This window comes from Pteropus alecto, unplaced genomic scaffold (assembly GCF_000325575.1).
Source record: "Pteropus alecto unplaced genomic scaffold, ASM32557v1 scaffold157, whole genome shotgun sequence".
Lineage (NCBI taxonomy): Eukaryota > Metazoa > Chordata > Mammalia > Chiroptera > Pteropodidae > Pteropus > Pteropus alecto.
This window is the reverse complement of record NW_006440626.1, coordinates 49961-73905: the sequence shown is the minus strand read 5'-3', so window position 1 is coordinate 73905 and position 23945 is coordinate 49961. Positions and strand designations below refer to the sequence as shown.

General features: G+C 45.3%; 1 protein-coding gene across 1 annotated transcript in view; it reads left to right on the top strand.

The window, feature by feature from the left end:
* Positions 1 to 21777: 21777 nt before the first annotated feature.
* PPARA (peroxisome proliferator activated receptor alpha) overlaps positions 21778 to 23945 on the top strand; it is a 26247-nt gene continuing 24079 nt past the window's right edge. The window contains exons 1-2 of the mRNA XM_025050585.1: positions 21778 to 21897; positions 23582 to 23661. Of these exons, the coding sequence (XP_024906353.1) occupies positions 21778 to 21897; positions 23582 to 23661 (200 nt within the window). The remainder of the gene's footprint in view (positions 21898 to 23581; positions 23662 to 23945) is intronic.

The following is a 23945-nucleotide window of genomic DNA, read 5'->3' as shown; positions in this document are numbered from 1 at the left end:
CTCTTTACTTAGATGAAGCTAGCAAAGTTAGCTTTTAGGGTCTAGGTCAGAAGTCTAAGTGAAAGTGAATATTTAACCACATCCAAGGACAGCCGATAACCTTTAATATGAACAAGACTTAAGAGAAAGAAGAATCTAGAAGGGAAAAAGAAGCAGATACATCCATGGCCGATTCATGGGCTGACAGAGCAGCACGATACGTAGGAAGCGCTTTTTTCCTATTTGGAACGAATGAAGTAAATGTGGGCTTTCTGAGTAGACAAACCATTTCTAGAAGGTATTTCGAAAGAATCGTGCCCAGTTATGATGTCTGAGAATGAAACCTCTGAGAGACGAGAGCAAGCCGTTAGACTTAGATCTAAGAGAAGGAGCTCGTTTCAATGGATGAAGAGACAGAATTCCGACGCGAGGCACAAACACGCATCTGTCCGCCTGTTAATTCCAGCAGCTGCCATTGTCGTGCTTCTAACACGCAGTTAAGTTGCCGGGGGACCCCTTCGGATGTGTGTGTGCCTTCCTCAGAGCCCTCCTGGCTTTTCCTCTCCCTGTGCCAGTATCTGATCTCTGCGGTTACCTGGATGCGACCAGCCTTGCCACCTCCCTAAAGGCCCCTGCACTTGGTCACCGTTGTCACGACCTCAGGCCCTGTATCCACCGGCCTTCCTGACCCTCTCAGAGACTCATACTGAGAATATCCAGCGTTTTCTCTCCCCTGACCCTGGGCTTCCTTGCTGCCCAGTAGATGGCCTCCCTCTGGGGCAGTAGAGGCAGGGCGGGGTCCTACTCCGCTGCTTAGCAGCTCAGCCTGTGCCTCAGTTTCCACATCTGCAAGCGGAGTGAATACCAGTGCGTTCCATGGGTGCTTGTACCTGGCACGTAGTCAGAACTCTGTAGGTGTTTCTTTGCTTATCGTCACCTCCTAGTCTTAACAGTGACTCAGGGCCCGCCATTCTCTCTCCGCTGCCCGTTTCCAGTCCCTCTCCTGCAGCTTCCCCTGGCCCTCAGGCCCACCTCGCCCATTCCCCTCTACCCTTGAGATCTCAGCCTAAAATGACTTTTCTTAGGGAACCTCCCCGAACTGCCTGCCCAGGTGGATCTCTGATGTAACACTTAAAACCCTCGGTGCCCTTCCTCCAAAGTGCACGTGTTATGATGTGTTCATTTGCGTGGTGGCTGGATGAAAGTCCCTCTCCCCATGAGTCGCCGACCCCCGGAGGTCAGAGGTCAGAAGCCATAGCTGCCTCGTTCACCATTGTCCCTGAGCGTGCTGCCCGTAGGTGCCACAGGTCCGGCTTTGTGAGCCTGCAGCTCCCCTCGGTCCGCCCTCCGTCTGAGATTCTTTCAAGGCTTAATCAAATGCCACCTCCGTCATGAAGCCTTCCTTGATCTTCCCCCAAACTAGATACAGGAATCTTGTCCCTCAGATAACCTCCTGGCTGTTTGAAGCTCTCTGGTTAGACATGCTCCGCCTGTACTGCGGCAGTTGTCCGTTCAGCGCTTCAGTCATTTCTTCCTGAGCGCATTCATTGATTCAGCACACCTTTACCGAGCCAGGCGTGTCCTGGGTGCTGGAGAAAGCACGTAGAGAACGCTGCATTACGTGAGGTGTGGCTTCTAGGCTCAGGACAGGTGGCGGGGCAGGCGCCAGCGTAGGGGTCAGGTCGGCAGAGGGCAGGTGGGTTTACCTGTTCTTCCTGTAGCACCATGTGGCCAGAGGAGCGAGCAGCATCTTAACAGCGATCTGAACATGTGGCTCAGTTAATAATTGTCTTTAAATTCAGAATTTCCCTTCACTAGAAGAACTAAGTTAGGAGCGAAGAAAGCGAATAAAAATCATGCAAGAAATTTCAGAACCCAATTTAGTTCTCCTGATTATTGTCTTAAGGTTATTAAGTGCTCAGGTGAAATCCCTTTGACCCGCTTTGGTCAGCAGAATTAAATCATAGGTGAACGTGATCTCATTGTACATCTAATGACCTGTGTTCAGGAAGCAGTGTGCACATAGTTACCGCATCTGCCTCCTCTGTCCGGATGGTTCCAGCGGTAAAAGCCAGTCGGCCCTCTGAGCAGTGAGTCTGTCTTAATCATATAAGCATGATAATTGCTCCCTGAAAGGCAAGCTCGAAGGGACAGGAGCTGGCTCGTGTCCCCTTAGCTTGACACCATTTGGTTCGACACAGGAGAATGAGGCAAATTCTTCCCTGGACAAAGGCAAGCTCCTTTCCTGGGATTATGAACAAAGAGTGGCATCAAGGCCTTCGAGGACGGACAAGCTTCTTGCTTTGTGGCCGGAGAGATGGGAGGGAGGCAGCTGCATCCCGCCAGGGGCATCGTGAGCCAGAGCCTGGGCCACCCGCCTCCGTGGGTGTGAGGATGCGTTGGGCCGCCTCTTGGCACTAGACTCGCTTCTTTACATTAGGCTCCTTAAAAACCAGGCAGCAGGGATGGTTCAGAATTGTTTTTTTAAGTCAAGTTTATCGAGGGGTAATTTACATAGAGTAAAATTCATGCTTTTTAGATGTACAAGTCTGTGAGTTTTGAAAACTATCTGTGGCCCGTCTTCTTGCCAGTTGTCAGCTGGAGCTGCCACATCCCTTGGCTCGTGGCCCCTTGGTTGTCAAAACCAGCAGCGAGGGCCGAGTCCTTCTCGCGCTCTGCATCTCTCTGACCTCCCTCTGCTTCAGGTCAGCCAGAGAAAGTTCTTACATTTAGGGCTCAAGCTATTTTATCAGGCCTCCTGGCTAATCCGGGCGTCTGCACCTCAGGCCTCCTGGCTAATCCGGGCGTCTGCATCAGCCTCCCAGGGCAGCTGTAATGACACGCCATAAACTGGGGCCTTTAACCGATAGAAATGTGTTCTTTCGCAGTTCAGGGGTGTGAGGTCCGAGGTCAAGGTGTCGGCAGTGCTGTGCTCCCTCTGAGACCCTGGGTAGCTCCCTGGCTTGCTTCCTCTTAACTCCTGCTGGTGGCTGTCACCCCTGGCATGCTTCGGCTCGTAGAAGCGTCTCGCCAGCCTCTGCCTCTGGCATCATGTAGCGTTCTCCACGTGTGTATCCAGATTTCCCCTTTTTATGTGGATACCAGTCGTATTGGATTAAGGGCTCACCCTACTCCAGTATGGCCTCATCTGATGAACTGATTATATCTCCAAAGACCTGATTTCAAAAACGTTCTATCCGAAGTGCTAGAGGGAAGAACGTGGGCATATCTTCCTCGGGGGCCCAAATCAACCCGTAGCGGTGCCTCAGTTGCACCGGAAGCGCCCCTTTGCTGTCAAGGTCACGTATGGAGGGCTCCAGGAGTGGACGTGGACCATTATTTGGCCCCGCCCATGGTCCCTCTCCTGGAACTCTCAGCTGCCTGGCAACTAACACCTGCTCAAGGAGGTGTGGGCCACTGCTACCACAGTATGTCCTGTTTGTACTTTACTGTGAGTGACCTGTCAAGGCAGATCTGTGTCATCAGAGATGAAGTTGTGACCGGAGTTGCCCGGTGCACTGGGCAGCTAACATCAGACTGGTACCCTGAACTTTGCACAGGCAGTGAGAGTTTTAGGGGAGCAACGTGTATGAAACAGCCCAGCGAGCGCAGAGCCCGACAGTGCTTTCCTTCCGCTCCACTGGGCCGGTGCCGAAGGGCAAGCAGCAGAGGAGGCTAGGGTGCAGGGCGGGCATGGGGCCCCGTGGGACTCTCCCAGCCCCAGGTCTCCACTTAGAAGAAGGAAGGCTGCCATAAGTGCTCGTTCCCCCGCGGGGCCTTCTCTGACCCCCTTATATAACGGCAGCCCCGCCCCAGCCTGTCTCCATCTCACATAGTACGTGCTTTCATCTCCCTTCCTAGGATAGCAGCTCCATGGGTGTAGGGGCATTTGTCTGTTTTTTGGACTCTTGGACCCAAAGTGACTGCAGCATGGCCGGCGTCGGAGGGGCCTAATAATAACACTAGCCCCCCAACAACAGATTGCATATTCTGAAGATAGATATCGCAGCAGAGTAGACACAACTGATGAGAGACGAAGGATAGCGTAAATTAGAAGATAACATTCAAAATGATGCACAGAGAGAAAATAGAATGGAAAGCAACCAAAGAGCACACAGTGAAGAATTCTACCGTCCATGCGATTGAAATTCTAGGAGGATAAGAGAGAGAAAAAAGGGCAGAAACAATACTCGAAGAGATAGCGGCCAGTTTTTCCAACACTGGTGAAAGACATCAAGTCACAAATTCAAGAATTCTGAAGAACTATTATAATTAAAAACAAAAATCTATACTAAGACACACTATAGTAAAACTTACGAAAAAAACAAGGCAGCGATAATCTTTAAACAAAACAAAATAAAAACAGCAACAAAAAAGCCATCACTTTCACAGGATCGACAAAGTCGGAGGTAACTTTTCAACTGAAAACAATGGAAGACAGAAGACGGCTTCAGTGTGCTGAAAGTTGGGTTTCTTTCACGAATGCGAGGTTAGTTTAACATTTACAAAGTAAGGAAGCATCAAAATATAGGAAAAGCTTAGGAAGAAAATGCTCGAGACCTGTACAGTGAAATCAATGAAACATCGCGAAGGGAAAACGTAAAAGACCCAAATAAATGACAACTTATCCTATGCTCTTGAATCAGAAGACTCGGTATTGTTAAGATGACAGTTCTTCCCCGAATGGTTTACAGATTCAAAGCAATCAGAATCGAATGTGAGCATGCCTATTTGTAGCATCTGACAAGCTGATTCTAAAATGATATGGAAAATGCGAAGGCCCTAGAGTAGCTAAAACAACTTTGAAAAAGAACACAGTCGGAGGGCTTAGACGCCCTGCTTCCAAAATTGGTACAGAGCTACAGTAATCAAGAGTACGGTACTGATATGAAAACAGACAAATAGATGAATAGGACAGCAAGCTTAGAAATAGACCCACCGTATATGGTCAATGGATTTTCAACAAAGTGACAAGTCATTTAAGTGGGAAAAGATACTCTTTCCAACATATAGTGCTGGAATAATTTTCTAGCCGTGTGCAAACCAATGAACCTCCACCCTCATCTCACACCATATTAAAAAAAGTGATAAAAGAACTCGAAATGGGTCATAGACCTAATTGTAAGAGTTAAACCTATAAAACTTCCAGAAGAAGACACAGAAGAAATCTTAGAGATTTGGGGCTTGGCAACAATTTCTTATATGGGATTCAAAAAGCATGAACTATACAAGAAAATAAATTAGACTTCATCCAAACTTTGAATATTTGCTCATTGAAAGACACTTAACTGAAAAGGCAAGTCACTGCCTTGGAGAAAGTATTTGCAAAACATGTCTGACAAAGGACTTGTATCTGGAATATATAAAGAACTCATAATTCAATAATGAGAAGAAAACCCGTTAAGAACTAAAGCAAAGATGGGCAAAAGACTTGAATTAACTCTTCAGCAAAGGACATTGGATGGCGAGTAAGCACGTGAAAAGATGTTCGACACCATTAGTCATTAGGAAAATGCAAATTGACAGTGGTAGATGTCACCATTACTAGAGAGAGAACATCGTACACCAACTAGAATGGCTAAGATTAAAAAGACTGACCAAGGATAAGGAGCAGCAGGCACACTCGTGCACTGATGACAGAAACATAAAGCGGCACAGCCACTTTGGAAAACATTTTGGCAAATAACATCACCGACGTTGTGATCCAAAGCATCATACACCTGAAAAAAGCCAAACCGAAAAGGCAGTTGTATGACTCCAGCTCTGCCACATCCTGGAAAAGGCAGAACTATTGAGGCAGTAAAAGGATCCATGGTTGTCAGCGGTTAGAGGGGCAGGGACGAACAGGCGGAGCGTGGAGGAGCTTTAGGGCAGTGAAACTACTCTGTGTGATACTGTCCTAGCGATGCATGTCATCGCACACTTGTCCAAACGCCCAGACTGTACACCACCAAGAGTGAACACTAAACTGTGGACTGTGGTTAGTAATGTGTTGACGCTGGCTCATCGGTGGTAATAGTCCTCCCCCACTAACGTATGCTGTCACTAATGGGGAGACAAGGGAGTCGGGGAAGCACGTAGGAACTCCTCGTACTCAGACATGTGCTCAGCGTTTTCGGTAAACCTAAAACTAGTAGTCTAGTCATTAAAAATTTTTTAAATGTATACATTGTAGAGCTCAGAATAAATCTATAGAAAGGTATGCACGACTTCTCGTCAGAAAACTGATTAAACGATTGAGAGAAATTAAATACAGCCAGATAAATAGGTGGCTATACCATGTTCATGGAAGAGACAAATCGTCATCGGAAGGGTATCAGTTCTCTTTGGAAAGGCTTAGCGTGCCACACGAGGGACACCGGCATGCAATGTTGGGACGTTTCAGTGAATGGTGTGGACTCTCAGAACCGAATTCACAATATCAAAGGCCCTAAAGCCCCCAAAGACACTGTCTCCCAGAGTGTCTTAGGATGCGCTTCTGAAACTTTATAGTAAAAACTTCCATTGTTTTCTTAAACAGATGTTTTCCGTCCCCTTAGCATTCTTGCCATTTAAGCCACACTCATTCTTGTTTCTTTAGGAAAGGCTTCACCCTTTAAACACTGGTGGTACCCTCTACAGAGGCTCCTGTCATCGGTCCCTTACGCTAAGTGTGGCGAGCTTGTTTTGTAAGAAAGGGAACAGTGTTCAGAATGCAGCACCGGTCTTAGAGTCGCTCAGTGTTTATTGGACACTCGCCTTGAGGAGAGGAAGGTGGCCGATGTGAATTCTCTTACCTGTGATGTGAGCAGTGGGGACACCTGGGCGGGTCCTGGAAGGCTTTCAGAAGGGAGTGGTGCGGAGTGGTGCTTCCCATTAAATGTGTAGGATTGGGAGACGTTCCAGGCACTAGAATAGGATACAGTGTCAAGGCCGGAAAGCACGAGGCGCGTTTGGTGAGTGGTTCCTGTTGGCCAGAATACAGGCTTTGCACAGGGGAACGAAGAGAAGATCGATTCATTCACCATCACACTTCATCGAATATTAAGCTCCTTGGTACTAGGCATCACCCTAAGCGCTTGGAGATGCATAAGCCGGCAAAACCCGCAAAATCCCTTTGCTCAGAGGGCCGGCACTCTGGTGGGGAGAGACAGATAAGGGTAGTGACGGAGCACGTGGCTTGGTGCGTTAGGACATGTGAAGGCACGTGTAGCAAGGTTGGCGTTTTCACTCAGGAGCACTGGGGAGGGCGAGGGGGCTGCACGATGGCCTCAGGTGGCCTCACTGAGAAGGGGACATTTGAGGAAGGACCGGGAGGTGAGAGAGTGGCTGAGCAGACACCAGAATGGGGAGTGCCCTGGCGGATTGGGCAGCCGGGCCAGGCTTGTGGGAGGAGCACGGGGAAGTGTGACTGTGGGGGAATGTCCTGGAGAGGAGGAGGACTCGAGGTCCCATGAAAGAGGTGGCAGCAGGTCACCGTGGAGGGCCTTGCGGGTGTTGAGAGGGCTCTGATTGTACTCTGTGAAAGCAGTCCCGGGGGAAGGGTTCTCAGTGGGGGTGCGATACACCACGATTTAGCTGTCAGAGGCTCCCTCTGGCTGTTGTCTGGGGCCAGGGACAGCAGCTGCAGGCCGGCCAAGGCAGAAGGCGCTCTCAGAGGGCTGAAGCTGTGTGGCTTAGGTCAGGTGCGATGGGAGAACCCGCCCCACTCGTGGGCAGGGAGACTGACTTTAGGTCCAGCCTGCCCTTCGAGGAGCCGTGTGACCTTGGCCAATGCTCATCCTTGGTCTGTTTCCTTACCTGCAAATCCAGGTGTTTGGAACTGCTGCACTTCAGAGAGGTCCCCAAGCAGAGGCTGGGATGATCAGGGCTGTACTTCGGGATACACCTGGCAGCAGCACCGAGATCCTCGCAGTGGGGAGCGCTGGCCAGGGGGCCGTTAGGAGGCTGTTACAGGAGTGAGGGTGGGAGGGAGGGACATGCGCGCTGGGGTGGAGTGGGATGGATTAAGTGGTTTAGGAAGAAAGCAATCTTTACAAATAAACAACAAACCAGCCCGTCAGAGGACCCTGGGCTGTGACTTTGTGCAGATGTGAAAGACCAAGGTCCCATCAGGGCATGCTGAGTACAAGGCACGGTGACAGCTGTTCCTTGCCTTTGATATGCTCTTGCTGGCCGGTGGCCGTGCGGGGCCTCCTGCATATAAAGCATCGTGGCTATGACAGGTGTCTTGGCACGCTCCCGCACGTGGACTGGTGGAAGCACGTAATCAGTGACCCCAGAAACACGACTGTCTCCTTCAACCCCCAGCACTGGGTCCTACAAATTAACCCTCAGTAGGTTTCCCGTTTCTCTTATTTTTACGCAGAGCTTTACTCGATAGCAGAAAACTCCAGGTTTTTTTCCCTTAAACAGATTGCTTCTGTCCCCTTAGTGTTAAGTCACATTCACCCCTGTTTCTTTAGAAAGGGACAGAGCAGCTTCTGTAGAAGGCACTCGGTTTACTGCTTCTGACGTTTACCAAATGCTTTAAATTGTGTCGAGCTACTTAAAACCAGTGCCAGGTAGGGTTTGCTTCTGCTCTTTTACTCTCTCCTTATTTGGGAATTTACAGAATGATTCGGTTTTCAGTTTTATTTGTTGAAGTGAATAGTAGTCGAAGCTATGTGGCTCTGGAAGCCTCTGGTTCCGAGAAGGAAAAGCCCTGTGAGCCTTTCCAGCTGGCAGACTGACCAAAGTGAGGGTGTAGAAGTTGCTAGAGAGGCTGGGAGCCTGTTGGAAAACCAGCCTCTGGATGGGACCTAGGGCACCTCGAGTGAGGGCTCCTTGTTGTATTGATCGTTCCCTGCAGATACCCCCGAAAACACCGGCGGGAGTGCAGGTGGTTCCCCCGTTCTATTTAAAAACGGGAGGAGAAATCTCATCATAACAGACAAGCCGTGGCGTTGTTTCAGATTACAAGAGAAATAGCAACACAGTGCAGCGCCTGACCCTAGACTGAGACTGGGTCCCACACGGGAGGGGAAAATGCCACCAAGGAGAAGAATGGGTCAGCTGATAGCGTTTGACTGTGAATCGTAGGTGTTGTATATCTGTTCAATGTACTGAAATGGATGAGGGTGCTGTGGTGTGTCAGGGCATATCCTTATAACACACATATACTTGCGTAGTGGGGGAGACGGGGCCACGCTTCACACACACGTGCACGCGCGCACACACACACACACACACACTCGCTCTATATGGCTGGCCACCTACCTGTACTGAAAAAGCAGATGAGTAGAGTGTCAGTCATAAGTGAGTACAGGTAAAGGATTTACAGTGTTCTTTGTACTGTTTTTTGTGTGTGTGTGTGTGTGTGTACAACTTTTCTGTAAGAAGTTAAAAAGAGATATGATGCCTGCATTATATATCCCAGCTACATTTATCACCATGTTTGAATTCATAAATATGAGCAGCAGCTCACCTGTCCCTAAAGTGTCACTCCTAATTGACTCCCCTTTTAGTTCTGTTTTAAATTAAATTTTTAAAAATTTCAAGAGAATTGTGGATTCACATGCAGCCATAAGAAGTAATATGGGGGACCCCCAGTACTATCGACCCCGAGCCCCAGTGCAACATCTTGCAAACGATAGTGCAACATCACAAACAGGATAGTGACCTTGGTGCCTGCAGGATACAGGACGGTTTCATCACCCGCGACCCCTCACGTTGGCCTGTTAAGCGACATGGACTGCTCCCCCAGCCCTTCTTTGTCCCTGACAGTCTGCCCTCCGTTTCTGTCATCTGCCACTTCAAGATTGCTGCGTAATGAATTGTGTGGTATGGGACCTTTTGGGACTGGCTGTTTTCCCTCAGCATAATTCCCGCGAGATTCACCTAAGCCATAGGATGTGTCAGGACCTCATTTCTTTGTGTGGCCAGGTACTATTCCCTGGTGTGGATGCACCAGGTCTGTTCAGCTGTTCACCCATCATGGGGCACATACGTTGTTTCTGGTTTGGGGTTGTTATGGGTAAAGCTGCTGTGGGCATTTGCGTTCAGTTTTCTGGTTCTGTTCTAAATAGCTCTACTGAGGTATGGTTTGCATACCACACAACACTCATTTCAAGAACACAAGTCCGTGGTTTTTATACTTATAGGTTTGTACAATCATTTCCACAATCTAATTTTAGAACATTTTTGTCGCCCCTGAAAGAAACCGTATGCCGGTCCCCTCCGCCCTCCTCCTCTAGCCACTAATCCACTCTCCGTCCCTGTGTCAGTGGATCGCACAGTATGTGGCTTTTCACTCGGTCATCTACCTTGTGGCGTGGATCAATACATTTCTTTTTCTTTTTATCCTCAAAAATATCGTATAGAGTGTATTTTATTTATCCACTTATCAGTTGGTGGACATTCGGGTAGTTTCTGCTTTCTGGCTCTGGTGAATAATGCTGCTGTGAACATTCACGAATAAGGATTTGTGTAGGTGTGTGTTTTCACTTCTCTAGAAGTAGAATTGCTGTGTCCTGTGGTAACTGTATATTTTAACTTTTTTCGAGGAACTGCCAGACTGTTTTCCAAATGGCTGTCTCCTTTTACCATCTCGCTAGCGGTGTGCGAGGGCTCCATTTTCTCCACATTTTTGCCAGCACTTGTTGCTGTCTGTTTGATTCTAGCTATCCTAGTGGGTGTGAAGTGGTGTCTCATCGTGGATTTGATTTGCGTTTCCCTGATGACTAATGACTCTGAGCATGTTTTCGTGTGCCTTTTGGCCATGTGTATGTCTTCTTTGGAGAAATGTCTATTTAAATCCTTTGCCCATTTTTTTACTTGGGATATTTGTCTTTTCGTTGTTGAGTTGTAAGAGTCTTTTACATGTTCTGAATATGTCTCTTATCAGATATGAGTTACAAATATTTCCTCCCATTCGATGAGTTGTCCAGTTACTTTCTTGATGGTAGTGTTTATAACACAAAACTTGAAGGTTTCGATGTCTGGTTTATTTTTTCCTTTTGTCTCTTGTGCTTTTGGCGTGTGTACCTGTTTTTGTATGAATATAAGTTTTTATTGCACTGGGATAAATGCTTAAGAGTGCAATTGCGGGTCCTATGGTTTGATAAGAAACTGCCCCAACCATTTTCCAGAGTAGCTGTACCGTTTTACATTCCCGCCAGCAATGTCTGAGTGATCCGGTTTGTCCACATCCTCACCAGCACCTGGTAGCGGTGGTATTTTTTATTTTAGCCATTCTGACAGGTGTGCAGTGATATCTCACTGTGGTTTTTGTCTGTAGATCCCCTGTGGCTAATGATATGGAACATCTTTTCATGCGTTTATTTTGTCTCAGCATATCCTCTTCAGTAAAGTGACTCTTCGGGTCTCTGCCTATGTTCTAATTAGAATTTTGGTTTTTCATTGTTCAGTTTTGAAGATTTCTCACATATTCCAGATACTTGTCCTTTAAAGATCTGTGATTTGCAAATATTTTCACTCAAACCATGCTTGTCTTTTTATCCTCTTCTTTGGGTCTTTTACATACCAAACATTTTAATTTTGATGACATCCAGTTTATCAGTTTTTCCTTTTAGGGATCATGCTTCTGGTAGCAAGTCTAGGAACTTTTCACTTAGCCATAGATCCTGAAGATTTTCTCCTATGTTTTTCTAAAAGTTTTATGGTTTTACACTGCATTTCAGTCCATGATCTATTTTGAGTTAATTCTCATATGAGGTGCGAGACTTAGATTGAGGTTTATTTATTTTTATTATGGGTGTCCACTTGCTGCAGCACTGTTTGTTGGAAGGGCTGTCCACCCACCATTGAATCGCTTTTTCATTTCTGCCAAAGATCAATTGGGCATATTTGCGCGGACCTATTTCAGGGTTTCCTACTCTGTTCCATTGGTCTGTGTGTCTTTTCCCTCACCAGAACCCCATTGTCTTAACTGAGTAAGTGTTAATACTAGGTCGACTCACTCCTCCCACCTTATACTTCTTTTCACAATTGTTTTAACCTTTTTAGGGCACCCGCCTTTCCATGTAAATTTAAGAGCAAACCGTTCTACATCCACAAATATCTTGTTGGGCTTTTGACATAATTATCTTAAACCTATAATTCGGGGAGAATTAACATCTTTATTGTGTTTTTCCAATCTGCGGACATGGTTTCTTTCTTCTTTTTTAATTTATGTTTTAGTTATAGTTGACATACAGTTATGTTTCTTTATTTAGTTCTTCTTTGATATTTTTCATCAGCACTTTCTAATTTTCATTACACATATCTTGTATATGTTTTGTTAAGCTTATGCCTAAGTATTTCATTTTCTTTGGAGTGACTATAAATGGCATTGCTTTTAATTTTCATTTTGCATGTTTATTGTTAGTAAATAGCATTGTAGTTCATTTTTATGTGTTGATCTTGCAACCTTGCTGAACTCGATCCTAGTTCCAGGTTTTTCGTAGATTCCCGGGATTATCTATCTAGACAGTTGTCATCTGGGAATAAGGATTGTTTCATTTCTTCCTTTTATTCTGTATGCCTTTTGTTTTCTTGCCTAGTTACATTGGCTAGAACTTCTAGTGCCGTGTTGAACAAGAGTGGTGAAAACTGACACCCTTGTCTCGTTCCTCATCTTAGAGGGAAAGCATTAGTCTTCCATCGTTAAGTAAGGTGTTAGGTTTTTGTAGATGTTCTTTATCAGGTTTAGGTAGATCTTCTCTATTCTGAACTTGCTGACAGTTTTTATTAGGAGCGAGTGTTAGATTTTATAAAATACTTTTTCTGCATTAACATGATTACATGATTTTTCTTCCTTAGTCTGTTGATATGGTGGCTTCCCTTGCACACCTGGAATAAATCCCGCTTGGTCATTGTATGTAATTCTTTTTACACATTTTTTAATTTGATTTTTTATTGAAAAACTTTATGTGTAAACTCAAACAATATTGGGCTGTAGTTTTTGCTTTTTCTCCTCGTGGTTTTGTTTGTTTGTTTGTTTTGTTTCTTTGCTCTGGCTTTGTCTGGGTTTCATATTAGAATAATACTACCTTCATGAAAATGAATTGGGAAGTATTTCCTCCTCATCTGTTTTTTTGGGGAAGAGATTATATAAAATTGGTGTTGTGTTAAATTCTTCTTTAAGTGCTTGGTAGAATTTCCAGTGAAACCAGCTAGGCTAGAAATTTCTTTTTCTGGAGATTCTTAATCACAGGTTCAGTTTTTAAATGGTTATGGAGCTATTGAGATTGTCCATTTCATTTTGGTTAAGTTCTTGGTAGTTCGTAGTTTTTTAGGCATTGATCTATTTCTTAAGTTGTGGAATTTAGGAGCCTAAAGTCATTCGTAGCCGTTTCTTATAAACATTTTACTCGTTGCAGGATCTGTAGTGATAGCCCATTTTATTCTTGATGTTGATGAAATTTTGGTGTATCTTGTATTTTTAGTTTTGTCAGTTTTGCTAGAGGTTTATTGATTTTATTGATTTTTTTTCAAAGAACCAGTTTTTTCTTCATTGAGCTTTCTCTGCTCTTTTCCTGATTTCGATTTCATTGATTGCTGCTCTTATTTCTTTCCTTTTGCTTGCTTTGGGTTTATTTTGCTATTATTTTTCCAGCTTCTGGAGGCAGGAATTTAGATAATTGATTGGAGATCTTTCATCTCTATTATAAGCATTTAATGCTAATATCAAAAAATCAGTACTGCTTTTGCTTGAGTCCACATATTTTGATATGTCATATTTGTATTTTCATTCAGTTCTGTGTATTTTAAAATTTTCCTCTGTGACTTCTTGATTTATGGATTATTTAGAAGTATATTGATTGATTTTTGAATCTATTTTCTTGTTGTCTTTCTGTTATTAATTTCTACTTTGATTTTATCGTGACTTGAAAATCTATACTGTAAGGTTTTAGTTCTTTTAAATGTGCCGAAGTTTCTTTAATGGGCCCAGGATATGATCTCTCTGGGTGAATGGTCTGTGGGTGCTGGAAAAAAGGGATTTACTCTGCTGCTGTTGAATGGGGTGTTCTTTTTACATCGGTTAGGTCTCGTTGGTGAATTGTGTTGCTCGAGCTTCTGTAACCTTACTGACCTTCTGTCCAGTAATTCTATTAGTTGCGAAGAGGGAGATCGAAGTCCCCAGCTATAATGGAGGATGCACCTGTCTCTTCTTTCCGCTCTTTCGGTTTTCGCTTTATGTATTTCGAGGCTTTATTGTTTGCTGCATACATGTTTAGGGTCATCATGTCTTCTTAGTGGACGAATCCTTTCATTTGTGATTTCTTTAGTACTTTTAAAAAATAATCTATTTAATAGCCTACTTGTGTTCTCATTTTCCTGTTTTATTCAGTATGTATTATTCCTAACATTATGTCAAAACTAACAATGAAATTTTATGTAAAAAATTGGCAGTATCATACATCTAGGATTCAAAATGAACTCTGAACAATTTCATGTATTCTTGATAAACATGGGTTTTTTGGATGGATTTCAGGGTTGAGTTTAAACAGGAATTTGAGTCTGTGTGAGGAGATGAAAAGGACATTCTAAAACTGAATTCAAGTAGACCACCTGGATATTAATACATCTATTAAATAAATAGACTTTGTATTTAAAAAACCTTCCCCTAAAGAAACTCCAGTCTCAGATGACTTCACTTGTAAATTCTACCAAATATCTAAGGAATAAATGGTACCAGTTCTACATAGATTCTTCCAGAAAATTGAAGAAGTGGGAGTGCTTCACAATTTATTTTATGAGACCAGAATTACCTGATACCAAAAGTAGACAAAGGCATTACAAGTAAAGAAAAACAAAGGCCAGTATCCCTTATCAACATAGATGCAAAAATTCTAAACAAAATTTTAGGGCATCGAACCCAACAATATATAAAAAAGAGTATTATCTCATAGCCAAGTGAGGTTTATCCCAGAAATGCAAATAGTTTAAGAGTCAAAATTATTGTAATTTACCATATTAACAGAATGAAAAACTATATGACCATTTTCATAGATAAATAAAAAGCATTTGAAAAAAAATTTGTATTTGTTACTAATAAAAACCCCCGAGTTGGGTTTTTTTTTTTTTTTTACAAAGATACAAAGACAATTCAGTGGAGTAAGGACAGTCTTCTCCACAGATGGTGCCTGTGCAATTCATTGTCCATATGCCCCAAGTGCACTTTGATCCATACCTCACGCCACATACAAATATTAACTCAAAATAGGTCATAGATCTAAGTGTAAAATCTAAAACTATAAAACTTCTAGAAGAAAATACAGGAGATAATCTTTGTGACCTTGGCTTAGGAAAAGATTTATAGATATGACACCAAAAGCACAATCCACAAGAGAAAAAAATTGATAAATCGGACTTCATCAAAAGGAAAACTTTTTCTCTTCACAAGTCTATTTTAGGAGAATGAAAACACAAATTACAGACTGAGAAGAGATGCCCATCACTAGTCATCATAAGTCATCGGGGCAATGACAGTTCAACCCATAGTTGCACTGCTAACATTTCACAGCTTCACAGTGGTGGTGTGATCTACTACGCACCCATTAGAATGGCTACAATCAAAGAGACAGGCTGTGCCAGATGTCGGCCCTGATGCGTGGGAACTGGGACTCTCATGCACTGCTGGTGGGAATGGGAAGTAATACACACGCTTTGGCAAAAACAGATGAATTGTTTCCTGAAAAGTGAAATACCTGCCGTATGATTCAGCCATCCCACACTCAGGTTTTTGGCCAAGAGAAAAGAACACATTGTGTCCATACAGAGACTGGAACATGAATGCTGATAGCTGCTTTATTTGTGACAGCCAAAACTTGGAAAGAATTCACAGATCCATCAACAGATAACTGGATGAAACCGAGGTGTCCGTGCGTTAGAATATTACCTTGCTGTAAAGACAAATGAATTTCCGGTATGCAGGACAACATGGGTGACCCTCAAAATACAGCTGACCCTGCCCAACACGGGTTTGAACTGTGTGGTCCACTTATATGTGAGGTTTTTTTCAGTTGACCTGTGCAAGTCAGCTGGTCCATGCAGTTCCAGCCCACGTTATTCAAGGGTCAGCTGGCGGTTGGAAACCCCGCATATGTGGGTGGCCGCTGCCCCTAACCCACGTGTCGTTCAAGGGCCAATGTACTTATGCTGAGTGACAGAAGTCAGCCAAAATGAGTATATACTGATGGTTCATTTACATAAAACTAGAAAGTGCAAACTAATGTGTGGTGACAGCAAATGAGAGGGGAGGGGGCATGGAAGGGCAAGAAGGACAGATTACAAATAACCACAGGAAACTTTTGGGGGCAATGGATATATTCACTGTCGTGGTCATGATGGTGGTTTCGCAGATATGTATGTATGCCAAAACTTAACAAATCGTATGCTTTAAATATGTGGAGATTATTGTATACTAATTTTATGTCTCTAAAGCCAGTTTGAAAAAAATAAGGTTAGCTCATGATCGGTGCTAGAGTGGTAACCTTGGCTCTGAGGTCTTCATCTAAGACTCAGGTGGCCCAACGCGAGGACACTTAACAAAAACGAATCCAGTGGCAGAATGAGTAGGCAGTTCTTCACTAAATACGAGGACATTTGGCAGCAGGCTTGGAAATTCCAATGATCCTTCATGATTTGTTCTGCCATTACATTAAACCTCCAGTATTCACATTCAAAACAAATTAGAACAAACTCTTTTTGTTTTTCTCATCTCTAAACTTTACCGAAGACTCTGGCAAAGAACTGAATTTATGCCACAGAGAGCGATATAGATGAATGTAGATGAACGGAAGGAAAACCAACTTGCAGATAATTCAGAAACTATGTTATCAGGTCTCTACATTGTTGATAGTTGGTCTGAAAGCTGTGAAACATCAGCCCTGGGAGAACATTATGCAGTAAGTTATACAGAGGATTGTAGCATGGTAATTACGAGCAGAAGCTAGAGGCTGGCTCTTGGGGTTCAAACCTCAGCCCCCCAGTTCTATGATCCTGGGCACGTGAATGCGACTTCTCTGGACTCCCAAGTTACTTATATGTAAATTGAACGTATTAACAGTGCCACCTCAGGGTTGTTGTAAGGATGAAATGAGTTCGTGCATACTTGGCACATGGTGTTAGTCTCCAACATCATCAGAATCTCTGAATAATAGTGGCGTTGTGTCTGAGTGATGGATAATGACGTCAGGTCCTGAGATTGACCCACAAAGGCCTAAAAAACTACAACAATGGGATGCAAATGAAGCACAAGCAACTTTTAACACTTGTCAAAACACTACAGGTTCGATGTCGGTGTGCATTAAGTTCCATAACTCCATAAAAAACGTGTTCGCTAACAGTTTCCCCCAATATGAAATAAATACCAAGTATATTAGTAGAGGCCGGGGGTGGGGGAGGAGGAGATTCTAGAGTCTCTGAGAGAGACCATCACCACACTAAAGGAATAAATGGGCAGGACTCCACCTTCCCACCTGACAGGTGTTTTGTCTGAATGTAGAGTTAGGAGGTGGGAGGCATTTTCCTTCAGCCTGTTAAAGGTGTCGAGTCCCAGTGAGAAACCCAAGAGCATTCTGATATGTGATCTTTTGTATGTGATGTATTCCCCCACCCGCCCCCGACCCCCTGAAAGCTTGTAGGAATGGGTGTGGTCTCCTCTCGGTCCCCAGTGTGCTCTGATGTTTCTCTGGATGGGAACAGTCGTCTGCCTGGATGGGTCTCTATGCATTCGTTCTGCTGGGAGACGAGTGGGCTCTTCCAACCCAAGAAATCACGGCCTTGGTGTCTGAGAGATGCTCTCGAACACATCTGCTGGTAATGGCCTCTGCCTCGTTTCCTCCACCCCTTCCGTTGAATTGTGATCATGCTTTTAATCCCCAGGAAAGGTTTTTGTTCTCTGCACATTCTTTTTTACGGCTCTTGCTTTTTCACAAGCGCAGTATCTTATCTTTCCAAGGATGATAATGTTTCTGCTGGTTTTCTTCCTCCTGTGTACCGTTTCCTCCAAGTTGATTTTTCTGTATTTGTTGGCTGTCTCTCTTTTCCAAATGACCACAGCCGAATGAGCATGTCTTTCTAATCACCACAGGATTCCGCTTGTGTGTCCCTACTTTTTGGAGCCTTCTCTGGCCTTCCAGGACATCCCATGCCGCAGCGCTCCTCACGCTGCCTCTCAAGCATTTGTTTCTTTGTGTCCCCTCACCTACTAGTTGGACAAGTCATTTGTCTCTGAACCTCTGCATTTTCTCCCCATAAATGGGACCAGTACTGCCTACCCTGCCCTGGCACCAAGATTACAGACTACAATACACGTGACTGTCATTGAGGGTGCTGGGTCAGTATTACTTGTCCCCCTCCCTGCCCCCTGGCTGTGGGCCCCTTCGAGGCAGAGAGGCCTCGGCAGGCGTGTTCTCCAGCATTAGGCTCACTGCTCAAGTACGCGCCCATCTGCTTCATGAAGTTCATAAACAGTCTCCCGCCCCAAAGGTGACCATCAGTTTTAATCTGGAAATGAAGGCTCAGCCCGTTGTGTGCCTGATCTACTTCTGCCAAAGCCTGTTAGGCCTTTCTCGTTCTGGAAACTCATTCAGTTTTGTCACTGGCCAGGCCCTGGCTCTCCGTGGCTTCTCTGTCATATGGCTGCTAAATGCTTCAGTGTCATCCCCGTGGCTGCTGGTCCCATCTGTACTGGATCAGAGTTTTCATAGTTTTCACCTGTTAAATATGAATTCCATTTCTGCTGACTTTTGATTCTTATGACAAGCTTCTCAGCTTACATTTCATTGCAACAGACACAAAATGTGTCCAGAGTTGCAGCTTCCCTTTAATTATTCTGATGTCACCATCAATAGGTAAGATTACTGTATTTAAAAACAGTAGCTCTGTTTTTAAGAGAGTGGGGAGGAGTGTTGGGTTTGGGGTGGAAGTAATACTGTTGTGCAGCACGAACTTTGTGTAAAACCGAAGACAGCTTTCCTGGCAGTGTTTGCAAACGCTCTGTTTGCACATTTAGAGGAAGGAGCAGAGGCTCCTAGCTCCTCTTCCGCGCAGCATGGACTTGTCACCCATTTTCACGTGCCACATTCTTTCAAGTCCAGGGTTTCTGTGCCTTTGGCATTGTTAGGAAAGATCTCTGGTTAAACCTATGTAGTGTGCAAAGTACTCGGAGTGTGTTTGATTTAATTCACTAAAATAACGTCGTCCTCAGTTTCTTTACCATTGTTATGCTTTGGTTCTTCCCGTTTTAAATGTGTCTTGTACGCATTTTCTGTACTTCGTTAGCATGTTAATCATTATGCAGATGGTAATGATTAATCTATTTCAGTGAAATCCTGGTGCCAGATGAAGGTACAGAGGACTTTGTAGCATTCTCTTTGTGTATTTTGAAATGTTATTTTAAATTCTAACCCAACAGATTAAGCTGAAAGCATTCTAAATATTGACTATAATATCTGTAAAGTATACAGAAAAGTATAAATCTGACAAAGCAGTGTGTTAGAATTGGTGGAAAAGAGAAAAAATTCATTGAGAGATGTCTTATCTACCACATAAATGGCACTCTTTTGACAAAAACTCTTTTACCTTTAAATCACTCAGTGAAATCTCATTAGGCTTAATTTAGTAAAAGGAAATGTAGATAGATTTCTATAAGATGCCATTACTAAGCGTATTGAGTGACAATCTGAGAGGGTTTTACAGTACAATAAATTAAGATTGATTACAGGAAGATAATAGTAGCAATATTTATCTGGACCCTTTGAGTGAAATATAAGTTCCGAGTGTGAAAATTCAAGTCCAGTTGCATTTGTTTGTTTTCTTGATTATCTGATCCTCAGCACAGAAAGCTGTTTTGCTAGTTGGGACAGTATCAAGTTGTTATTTAATATTTGATTTCAGCAGATATTTACCAAGTTCCAAGAAACTCTATTTATCATGGTGTTTCAGATACAGTGACACCCTTAGGAGCCATCAGTTAAGGGATTTCTCCTTAGTCTTATTCCAATCAGATGATGAAACTTCTTTACTGTCTCCAAAGTACCTAATTAATTTTGTCACAGAACATTTTCCAAGTTCTCTTTCTGCTGCTTCTAAGGGAGAGAGTAGAGCTGAGAAGTCATCCATGCCTTTCCCCAGCAGTCTGCATGGAATGCCTGTTGTGTGCCTGTCCCGTGCCCGGGCAGTGGGCACCTCGAGATGTTGCCATGCATCACCCCTGCCCCCACACTCCCACCAACTCAGTACCTTCTTTGCTATTATACTTAGGGTTTTTTTTTTCCTTTTGCATGCTTTGTTTTTAGGTCATTAAGATGATTATAATTCACTCTGCAAATTTCTGGCCACTTTCCCAGGGTAGAGTCACTCTGACTTCTGTTCTATATAACCTTACATTTTTGTTGTCTTTGGAACGCTGACTGCATGCCATTTGCCATCCAGGTGCTAATGCTGAGCCCAGGTGAGTTGTCACAGACCTTCACTTAGTTACTGGTGGGGTAACTAACTTCAAGAGTAAACCTTCTACTCCAGGCTTAGCCACGCACACGTTAGTAATAGAAATCGATCAGCTGCTGCATAGTAGGGATTGTACTAGAAGTAAGGTTACAAAGGTTAGTGAAACACAGTCCCCATCTTCAAGAAACACACAATACACAGTCCAGTGGGAGACACATAAAAAGTTCCAGCACTGGGTACAGTTGGGGCTCTGTCAGAACTGGGCCCGGAGTCTGGGTGCTGTGGGAACCAGAAGAGAGTGCATCCCACTTCCTTGTCTTCACAAAGTCAGAGCTCATCAGCCACCAGAACTCATTTGAGCCTGAAATTCCAAAACGGAAAATGCCTTAGTGTTAGTTTGTCGATTGATGTTAAAATTCTTCCAGTGTTTTCACCTGCCCTGTGTTTAAAGTAAATAAATAAATACTAAGAGAATTCTCTTCCTTTTTTTCCTTCTCTTTTTTCTTTATTTCTCTCTCTTTTCTTTCCTTCCTTCCTACCCTCCTTTCTTTTCTATTTCTTTTTAAAAATATGGTTTATACTTTTCCTAAAAATATGGTTTATACTTTTCCTTTCTTTTCTATTTCTTTTTAAAAATATGGTTTATACCTTTCCTGCTTCATAGTTCTGAAAGGAATATTTTTATGGATAAATGCTCAATTACTGAGACTTAAAAATAGAATTTCAGTAGTTTGAATCGGAGTTTCCGATATGCAGGAGGCAGCTCTGACATTTGAAAGTGTTTCCAGAAACTGCTCGGGTCTCAGGTTGAGGCAGGGGTGACAGGGCTGTACAGGACAACAGTCTTTGCCGGAACGAGGGACGGGAGCTGTACCTTTTCTCGACGCCCTTCGCTCTCCATCATCTCGGCCTCTGTGCGGCACTCTTTGTGCTGGGAAACTGGAGACCTGTTTAAGTTCCATTTGTACCCTCTAGTTATTTCTCAAGCCATTTTCTCTTGCCTCTTTGTCACCGCCGCCTCCCGCCTGTCTGGGAGCTGCTGAGAAAAGAGATCACTTGTCACATTTCTTTATCCCTCCAGGGCACTTGGGCATGGGACACAGTAACTGGCACCTGGTTTGCTCTTCAACTTGAACTGGGCAATGGCATGTTGTGCGGATATTAGGTGAAGAGGTGGTGACTTCCTGTGATATTTCTGCTCCCTGAGCAGAAGTGACAGTGATGGGGGAGAGCACTGGTGACAGAGCATGCCTGGAGTTGCAGGGCAGGCGGGTGGGCATGTGCCCATGTGGCTCTGCTCTCTACCGCGGGGATACATTCAAAGGGAGCCGTCCCTTATCTGCTCCAGCTGGAAGCAGCAAGGGGCCGGTGTGATCAGCGATGGGGAAGGCCGGCCCTGCGGCCGGAGTTCGGGACGGTGCCGCCTCCTCTGCGGAGGACTTCGGTCTTGTTCGTGTCTCCATCCACAATGGGACCGCCACTTCTCTGACTAAACCTCAGGTATGCTTTAAGAGCAACCAGAAAGTCAAGTGGGAAGGTCTCAAAACATTCTAACTCCCTGAATGCAATGACAAGGAAACTGACCTCTGTCTGTTAGTCAGAGATCAGTGTCCCCTGCTCTGATGCCCCTGGCTGGACGAGAGAATATTTGCAGGACTAGAAGGCAAGTGTATTGCCTGCGTGTCCCATCACAGTGCTGACAGTACTCCAAGAAAAGCGGAAGTGGTCACAGTGCTCTGATGTCACCGCCGCCTCCCACCTGTCTGATGGCACTTAGCCTGAGCTTCATGGGCAGTGATTGCAGGTTTGAACCTCTTGTTCATGATGAAAAGTATTTGAAGTGATGGTTGCTCATTATCTTGCTTGCCGTTTGAAGAAATCCTCCTTCAGATATAATGTGGAATAAAATATGTGGAAAAAATGCAGATTCACAGCTGTATTTACACTTAGAGATTAGAGATAAAGACTAAGTCCTTGAAAAGTTATCAGTTCTCTTTGTCTTTGTGTGTTATTGTCAACTATGGTAATTTATTGTCAAAACTGAGTGTAAGATATGAAATTCACAAAGTACCCATTTTTCTCAATGCAGCTGAGACAGCCCTCCATCTTTGCACTAAATGGTGCTGTTTGCTTTAAGAAAACTGAAATATGCAAAGTGTTCTTACGCAGGCGCATTTGACGGGTTTGCTTTAGGGTCGTGTTCTCACTTGGCCCATGAGCCTGGCGTTCTGTGCTCGTGACCTTTTGGAAGCCGCCTTACAGTGAGCCCTGCCGCTGGTGACACGGTCTGGTCCTCTCTGTGATGTGGCCATTTCGGATGGAAGACAGTCTGGAAGCTAGACGTCAGCTTATCAGCCCCCCGCGGCATTCTCACCCGCCCTCCTGCGGCGCCCTCACCCAGTCATTCCACCCTCACCCGACCTCCTGCGGCGCCCTCACCCAGTCATGCCACCCTCACCCGACCTCCTGCGGCGCCCTCACGCGGTCCTTCCTTTGGTGCCCTCACGCGCTCGTCCAGCCGCGCCCTCACCCTGTCCTTCCGTTGCACCCTCACCCGGTGGTTCCGCAGCGCCCTCACACTGTCCTTTCTCTGCTGCCATCACGTGGTCGTCCCGCTGCAACCTCACCCGACCTCCCACGGCGCCTGCAGCTGGTCCTCCTGCTGTGCCCTCATGCAGTCCTCTCGAAGTCCCCTCACCCTGTCCTTCCTCTGGTGCCCTCATGCGGTTCTCCCCCACCCCCGCCACTCCCACACCTGGCCCTCCCGTTGTGCTTGCGCATCACTGGTCTTTTTGTGAGTCCCAGTTTCTCCTTCTTACAGGGATGCCAGTCAGCTTGGATTAGGGCCCACTCTGAAGACCTCATTTCGTGTATCTGTGCCCTCACGCGGTCCTCCCGAGGTCCCCACATCCTGTCCTTCCTCTGGTGCCCTCACCCGGTCCTCCCACTGCGCCCTTACCCGGTCACTCCACCCTCAGCGACCTCCTGCTGCTCCCTGAGCCGGTCCTCCCACCGCGCCCTCACACGCTCCTCCCGAGGTCCCCTCACCCTGTCCTTCCTCTGGTGCCCTCACCCGGTCCTCCCGCCACGCCCTCTCCTCCCGCCACGCCCTCTCCCGTCCTCCCACTGGGCCGTCTCTCAGTCCTCCCGTTGCGCCCTCATCCTGTCATTCCGCCCTCACCAGACCTCCCGCCGCACCCTCAGCAGGTTCTCCTGTGCCCTCACGCGGTCCTCCCGAGGTCCCCACACCCTGTCCTTCCTCTGGTGCCCTCATGTGGTTCTCCCCCACCCCCGCCACTCCCACACCTGGCCCTCCCGTTGTGCTTGCGCATCACTGGTCTTTTTGTGAGTCCCAGTTTCTCCTTCTTACAGGGATGCCAGTCAGCTTGGATTAGGGCCCACTCTGAAGACCTCATTTCGTGTATCACCTCTTTATTATTTACCGAGGTGGCTATATTCTAAGGTCCTGGGATGAGGGCTCCAGTACATGAATTTGGGGGGACACAGTCCAGCCCATCAAAGCATCCGCGTGGAAAATGGTCTTTCGT